Source organism: Mauremys mutica, unplaced genomic scaffold (genome assembly GCF_020497125.1).
Source record: "Mauremys mutica isolate MM-2020 ecotype Southern unplaced genomic scaffold, ASM2049712v1 000124F_np12_subseq_4991368:5084080_obj, whole genome shotgun sequence".
Taxonomy (NCBI): domain Eukaryota; kingdom Metazoa; phylum Chordata; order Testudines; family Geoemydidae; genus Mauremys; species Mauremys mutica.
Genome location: NW_025422857.1, coordinates 1 through 7,930, shown reverse-complemented (window position 1 = coordinate 7,930; position 7,930 = coordinate 1). Strand labels below are relative to the sequence as shown.

General features: G+C 43.5%; 1 protein-coding gene across 1 annotated transcript; it reads right to left on the bottom strand.

The window, feature by feature from the left end:
• Positions 1 to 1,134: 1,134 nt before the first annotated feature.
• On the bottom strand, positions 1,135 to 7,664 carry LOC123356975 (importin subunit beta-1-like). The gene is made up of 7 exons (XM_045000229.1): positions 7,516 to 7,664; positions 6,746 to 6,853; positions 6,211 to 6,354; positions 5,996 to 6,101; positions 5,776 to 5,890; positions 4,860 to 5,021; positions 1,135 to 4,266 (listed from the first exon to the last, which is right to left on the bottom strand). Coding segments are annotated over exons 1-7 (693 nt in total). The 5' UTR covers positions 7,573 to 7,664; the 3' UTR covers positions 1,135 to 4,265.
• Positions 7,665 to 7,930: the final 266 nt, after the last annotated feature.

The window sequence follows — 7,930 nt, the reverse complement described above, 5'->3', positions numbered from 1 at the left end:
GTGAGATTTCACAGTACGGATTGTAGGAGCTGCATGGGCTCTGAGTACCATCTCTCCCCCCTCCGCAGACAAAGCCTCCAATCTCTCATGAGGTGGTAGGGAAGCTAGGTGTGATATATGTGAGCCCATTAGGAAGTCCCTAACTAGGTTCGGCTAAGACACAGTACTCAAGTTTTAGTATTGACACCTTCCCTCCCATTCACATATCACCTAACAGCCCAGCTGCAAATGCCTACATGAAAAAGACGTATTTTCACTTCTTTTTATGCTATATAGCAGCTGGAAACAGGGAGCTATTCCACACGGCATAAGGCCACAATCTTGGGAGTCACTAGTTTTGTCTCATCTCTTGAACCAAAGTCCTGCCCACTCAGTCACTAAAAAACACCTGGGGATTTCACCTAAGAGGGTAATGGCAAGACCCACATTCTACCTCCCTGCACTGCCTTTGCTACAGTGAGCCACTAATACTTGCCTAAGATGTCGTAGGCTTGCCATGCCCTGTTAGAAACGGCCACAGCCCAAAGGGGAAAATGAGATTTTTCAGTGACAGAGAGCCGTGGCTTTGGCAAAATACAAGCTCATACGTATGTGCAGAAACTAGCTTTGTCAAAGTGAGCAGTAGGTGTTACTGCCCATTAAAACCAAGTGGGATCCCAGCGAGCTCAGTCCTCCTTTACAAACAGGTTGATAAGCCTCTCACCTGTGCTTTGTGGCTCTACCCCCACTGCTCAAGTGATGCATCATGGGGTGGGGCGGGGAAGGCATGAGGCAAGTAACACTGATCTCCCTAACTCACCACCACTACACAGCAACTGCGCATACAGAACAGAGGCAGCGCTGAAGATCAAAGACCCAAAACAGCCAGCCAACCCTGATCGAAGAGGCCAGACTTCTTCCATGAAAAGTTTTGTACGGCGCTGCTATTCCTGCTCAGTGATGATGCACGTTAGAATAGCACATATGGGTGGATGAGACATCACTGTCAGCTCCAGCTCCCCCAAACAGGAAACTAGACGAGAGAGTGTCATTCATGCAATCAGAGCGTACACCCACACAGTCTCACTGAGCAAAGTAGAGGAGGAGGGTTTCTGGCAAGAGATGCAGTAGCTATATAAAATGAAGCAGCAAAAATAATGAAAACCAAAATAAAGCAGCTTTTATTTAGAAGGTAAATAAAATCAGTGGTACCAATTTGTTAGTAAGAGGGACCCTTTCCAATCCATCATCGTCAACAGGTCACAACTGCCAATTCATAGGTGACACAGTAACAGTATGTAAGTGTCAATACAGATTAAAGATATATAAAAAAGTATTCTCAGAAGCCAAATAAGCACCAACCTCATTAGGTCTGGCTGACAATAATTTGACAGAACTGAGACAGTTAAAGTTGCTTGGTTCTGAAAGGTAAAATACTAGGACTGCATTAAGTGGGCACTTTGAAAGATTACATGAACTTTTTCCCCTCCATTCAACTGCATTAGCTGCCTTTGGCAAGACATTTGACCAGGAAAAGAAAAGCGTAAGAAACATACAGAAATGCTACAGCACAATATGAACTGAACTGCTACTTGAGACCAAAAGCTTCTTAAGCCACTTCCAGCACAGCAATATTTCCTCGCCTCTGTATCCCTTTCCCAATCACACATTAACCTTTACCTCATGTGGCAGGGCAAAGCTGGTGCAAAGCCCAGGCTGGGAGCTAACAAAATGCTACCAAAATGCTTTGCTGAAACAAGCACATTTTGATCCGGGTGCTGAAATCGCACATTTAAAAAAAGTCAAGGATTTATCCCATTAATTAAGTCTGCCAGGCAGTGAAACTGGCTTTTAAGATTTTTTTTTTATATTTATATATTTGTCCCTCTCTCCAAACCACAGTGGTTACAGGATTAAAGGATAACAGTTGCAGGCCTAGCACCAACACTGGAGGTGACAGACCAGTTTTTCCTCACTACCACACTGTGGGATGGTGTTGCTTGTGTGAAAGTTGTTAAGGATTAGTTTGAACAGTTTCAAGAACTGCTTTCCCTGGAACAAAAACATGACAGACAAGATTTGTTTCTACTACTGTCTCAGTGTACTTTATTCTCCTGCTGTCTACAGCTGAACAGCCACACAGGACAGAAACAGGTAGCACTGAGGAATGATCAGATTTCTCCCCTCCACGTTCCCCTCCCCAACTTCAGGAATGGCTTTTTTAGGAAACCCCAACCTACATCAAGAAACAAAACAAAAAGAAAAGGCATTAATAGAAATGTGACCCAGGCCTCTCCCTAACCAATGTTTTTGAGGTGGTCAACTCTCCCAATTCACAAAACAGAGCTGGCCTCTCCTCTAAACACCTGGGATTTTTTTTTTGTACACTGGTTCAAAGGTCAGCACTTTGACTGCATTCTGAACCCGGCACTGAAAGGCACATATCCGATACCCTGTACAAGAGCTATTGTGGATGCTGCAGTGCGGATGGGCAACAGAAGTGGATTCCATTATCATGGATCCCAGGATCAGTTGGGGAGAGAAGGAAGGGGATAAAACAGATTTTTACCTGCTTCTTGCAAAATTATAGATGAAGGTTTTCCCTTCTCCCTCCCACAGGCAAACAGCTTTAAAAATGCCCAAGTTAAGCTGCAAATTCAGAAATGCTGGTAATATCAATAACTGCATAATAAAGATGACATTAAAAATTGTTTCAAACCCCACACCTTCTCTATTTTTCATGTCTTATTGCTGATAAAATCCAGAATAATTGAGGGACTATGCCTCAAAGAACAAAAAATTGATTTAAAAAGAGAAGATATTTTGATCCTTCACATGTTTCATGTTAGAGAATTAAAAAAAGCAGTATGCTAAGGGGAGCGGCAAACAGCCAATCTGTCCCAAAGTTGCCCATCAGACTTTTAGTACACTTAAAAAAAAGTTAATGGGTTCCCCTTTTAATTGGAAAGACCAAGAATACAAAAAGAAAGTACTGGGGAATGTTTGACACCATTTTATTAATCTTCAACTGCAGTGGAAAAATAGAACCTTTTACAAGTGCCGTCTTGTGTAAGCTCAAGCCAGTATATATATTTATATAAATTTCTCTTTTTTTCCTTTTTTGTTTTGAAGTGCAGCAAGAGACCAATACCACATTAAATTCGATCAAATAAAAGAGCACAAAAGGCCAAGCAGTTTCCAAATGGCATTTTATCAGATTTTGTTTGAACATTGAATTTATCCTCATTTTGCAATCCAAAATATTACCTGAAGTTTTACTTTATTGTTTTTAAACTCTTTGGCACAATTTAGTGGGTGTTCGGGCTGCTACAGTACAAGTCAGGAGAGATCTTTCCCTTTGCATTCTCATTGCCAATTCTGAGCACTTACATTTATGGTTTTTTTTTGTTTAGGTCTGAAATCTTGTTTGACAGTTTGTTTCTAATCCCTCTAACGCAAGAGTTTCCCCCCCCTCCCCCATTTCTACATTCACAGTTGAACAATATTAAGGAAGGAAAGGCGCTTTGATGAAACAAGATCATGAAAAGCGTCACTCAGAACGGGAGCTCTGAACATTCGTCAGTGTTTCCCTAAAATAAAAAGCCCTAAAGAGCGACTTTCCTTTTTTTCCTCTTTTCTTTTTACATCTCTTATGCTGCATCAGTAGACTGAACTTCGGTTAGTTTATGAAATGCAACTGCTAACCCTTTTTTGGGAAAAGATAAACTGCAATGACTTGAAGTTGAGAATGTGGATACCGCCTCATTCACACACACTCACTCTTAGACTGAAAATCCTTCACCCCTCCTTTTATCCCATGCACTGACAGCATTGTGTGGCAAAGGTTACAGAAGGCGGGCCAGAGACCCAGACTCCATCTCTCTTCAGCAGCAAAAGCCAGACCTCAAACAAAGAGCACCACAGGTGAACCTAGTTTCCTCTCCCCCAAACTAATCATTCCGCTTCGCACTGGCCAAAAGACAGAAAAGCTAGTTCTAGTCTCTGTCGGAAGAAGAGACTGCTTATTTTTGATAGAACCCAGTCGTTCCCTCTTCCTGAAGACGGCCGATGTCAGGTTTTCTACGCAAGTCAGTGCTCAGCTCACTAACAGCGCTGCTGCTGTTGTTGCTGTGGCGGGATTTTCAATGTGGTGTGTTTCAAGCCTCACTCACTCATCCTCTCATTCCCAAACATTCAGCATCCGTGCACACTCCTCACTTCCGGGTTTTTTCAAAAGAGTGGAGATTTCCAGTGGGGGTCTTGGGTGTCATCCCAATGGTAACAGATCTGCAATCAGAGAGGGACAGTTGTAGAAATTAAAAAAAAGCCCCTCTTTGGAGCCAACGTGAGGCCACTTACAAGAGGCCAAGGAAAAAGCATCTTCGCAAAACCAGAAGGGGCCATCATTCCGTGAATTCCAAGTTCAGGAATCACAATATCCCACCAGTGCACAGGAAAGCTGTTCCCTACTCTACCGTTCCTTTTAAAAGCCCTTACTCATACTGGGGGGTCAAAATTTTACTAGCTACAACCAACCAACCACTAAACCGCAGAAAAATCCATGCCCATGTGACCCAGAGAAAGCATGCTGGAACCCACTAGAACTCATTAGCAGCTATGGCAGCATAGTTCTGATTCCAGCGTGGAGAGGACCTTACTCTAGATTTGTTACGGTCAAGCATCAGTTCTTTTCTCTAGGAACAAGCAGTGGCCATCTGGGCTTTATAGCTTTAAATGGGTAGTTTACGGAAAGCTAAACAAGAAAAAGCCTTTTTATAGCATGAGGCTTCTGTGAAGTGTCTCCTTCAATGGGCCTGAGCTTAGAAGTTTAACCTGTGTGGTCATTTCGCAATCTGAGGGAAAGGGAGAAGGCCCCTTACCAAGCTTGATTCTTCAGTTTTCTCAGTTCTTTAGTTGCCCAGGTAGCAAGGGTTTTTGTTTTGTTTGTCTTGGATCTTCTTCCTTCAGTTAGAAGTTCATGTATCATGGGTCTAGCTTCTACTAATTTCAGTACATCCTTTCCAAATGCTGTACACAAATCCCTGTGGAAAACAAAGGAGAGAGAATGGGCTTTAATGCTTGCTGAATGCCACAGCCAGAAACATGCCAGTTAGATCAGCTTTTGCTAGCAACAAGAGAAGACTGACTCCCAGCTAATGTCCCTTTTTAAATGTCGCATATGGTCAGCAACGTGAGAGCCAAACAGCCTCCTAAACGGCTATTAGCTGGAAACATCCATGTCCCCTGTCCAAAGGATGTCCTCCCTGAAAGTTCCATCCAGCTCCCATTGAAGTCAAGAGAAAACACTCCCATTGACTTCAATGACAGCTGAACTGGGCCCTGCACTGTCAATTCACAAGCTGAAAATTTCATTGTATGGAGCCTTCCTTTAAGATCATTGTCCTCAACTCCTTTTAAGGCATATGCAATTTGCCCCTTCATGGCAATGACTGACAGGGAGCAAATGGGCCACCCACCGGGGCTGGTAAACAGCTTGTGATGAGGAACCACCCCTCTGCACAGTCCTCCAATTTCACGCCTGTTCCTGGGTTAGAGCCCAACAATGCGTTAAAAAAAATCCTAAACTGAAGATTCTGTGGTTGGCACTTCAGATACATGAAGGAAGATTCAAATAAGTCCCTTTAAAAGCTCTAGTCTCTCAAGACCCATTTCCAATTCAAGCAGATAACTTTAAAAAAGCACTTCTTGTAATATTGTGTTTCCTGCACTAACAATAATCTACCTGGCGAGCGTGCGGTCACTTATCCTCTAGCCAAAGGAGTCTGGAACGCTTACCCTATCAGCCCAGCAGCACAAGCTACTACTCCATCTGTGTGATCCTCATCTCCAGCAATGTGGTCGATGAAAGACAGAATAAATTCTACTCTTGGCTGCACCAGCATCACATCCGCTGAAAGGAAATGACTGGTTTAATGTAGCAGGCTTAAGTTACAGCATACCTTTAAAAAAGGTCCCCCTTCCCTAAAGACTCTGTGCTACAGGACAAAATACTCACGATGCACATTTTCTTGGTCTCCCTTCAGTCCCTGAATGATGCCAGTGTAAGCTTCCAGACAGCCCTCCCTCAGCTCATTCAGGTAGTCCACCATGTCATAGTCAGACTAGATGGAAAACAAAGAACATGCCTGTACAATGGCCGTTGGCAAACAACTAAGACAGACGTATTTCACCCTGGATGAGAAGGAGCTGCCAAGTGCCCTGCTGGTTTACCTTATCAACCTGGGCTTGCGAGGCCTGCTGGAGAGTATTCAATACAACCTCTAGATATTTTTTAAACTCTCCTCCGATGGCCAGGGCAATATCGCCAAACACAGAGAGAATCTGAGGCTTCACAGACCTATGGACATTCTCATTCTGAGAAAAAGAGAGAGAGAGAGATATTGGAAATGAAGATGAATGACTGGAAGCTTAAATCCCCTCCCCCCACAGAGGACACCCGAGTTCTCTTCAAATTATCATGTTATCTATGCATCTGAAGAAGTGAGCTGAAGCCCATGAAAGCTTATGCTGAAATAAATTTGTTAGTCTCTAAGGTGCCACAAGTCCTCCTGTTCTTTTTGCGGATACAGACTAACACGGCTGCTACTCTGAAACCATGTTAGCTAGCTATATATTGCTTACGTCTCCTGATATAACCTTTTTCAAACATCTCTAACTTCTCCCAATACAGTCTCTGCCTCTCACTTTCCTTTATCGCCACTAATAGCTAGTTTGCTTAACTGGCTAAAAGTAGGTAAGCACTTACCCCCAAGTTCTCCAAGAGCAGCTGCATAACCTCGTCGCAGAAAGGCAAGATGTTGGACTGCAGGGCTCTGCATAAGTCTCCAACTAGGCCTACTGCAGCCAGACAAACCTACGAAGAGAACAGTAAGTATGCACCAACCCAGTATAAGTTGTTTTTCCCCACACTGCCTGTGCTTACTGCGCTAGCCTATTAAAACACTAAATTATGGGATTGCAACAGGCAGGAACTAAAATCATCACTTAATAGTGACCCTCGTCTGCAATTGCCCATAAAAGTCAGTATTTCAACAGTTAACGCCGCTCTAAGTCATAAAGAAGAGATCTGAATAAGTTTACCCAATTGGGGGCGAGAGTTCCAGATGCCCACGAGTGACAGATACTTGTTTTAGAGACATGCTGAAAAAGTTCAGCAGCCAGGTGTTCTAAGGGTCAGCACCAGAGTAAATGCCATGGCATGCATGGTCTATTGGAAATTCATTCCTAGTAGCAACTTCTCTCCTGATCAATGCCACTGAATATGCAGTCAATGCAGAACCTCAGGTGTCAAGCTGATGACTGCCAGCTGTGGACAATTTTAAATAGAGGAGAGTCTATAAATTCATTTACAAGTGCAGCCAGTAATTACTGAGTTCCTACAGTGCTCACATACTGGCTTCCTCACCAGAAGCCAAAGGGCCTCAGGGGATGCAATCCTGAAGAACTCTGTAAATCCCTAACTACCAACAGATGCAAAAAAGTTCTGAACGTGGGGCTCCCAGATTCAGGTCCTACCTGGTACTCTGCATAGTTCTTCAGTCCAATGCCCAGGAAGGGTTTGAAGGCGTCCATATACTTCAGAAACTCTCCCCCCAAGACTGCACAGAAAACACTCTGATTAGGTCTAATCCCCACAGGACAGTCTACATGTTTGCCTGATGTCTAAAACAAGGAAACCCAGTCCTTTGCAGCTCTCAGGAAGAGCATGTACATTCAACAGAAGCATGACAAATTGATTCGCCACTAGATTTTACACTAAGAATTGAGCACCAGTGGAAAACATCCTTTTGTAATAAAATGGACTTCAAGAGAATTGTAGGAGATGCAGTACACTGAAGATAAGGAATAGATCCTTCCTGTGCTCAGAGGTGGCTGCAGGGTTCCCCCAATACATACACAGCACCCTTTAGAGCAGTGGCTTTCAGCCTTT

Bases quoted from the DNA above. Each gene is read 5' to 3' on its own strand.
- LOC123356975 (XM_045000229.1), bottom strand. From the start codon at position 7,572: ATGGACGCCTTCAAACCCTTCCTGGGCATTGGACTGAAGAACTATGCA. The intron at 6,102-6,210 runs GTAAACCAGCAG...TTTTCCATCTAG, and splicing joins CGCAAGCCCAGGTTGATAAG to TCTGACTATGACATGGTGGA. The intron at 5,022-5,775 runs GTAAGCGTTCCA...TGTTTTCCACAG, and splicing joins TGTGCTGCTGGGCTGATAGG to GGATTTGTGTACAGCATTTG.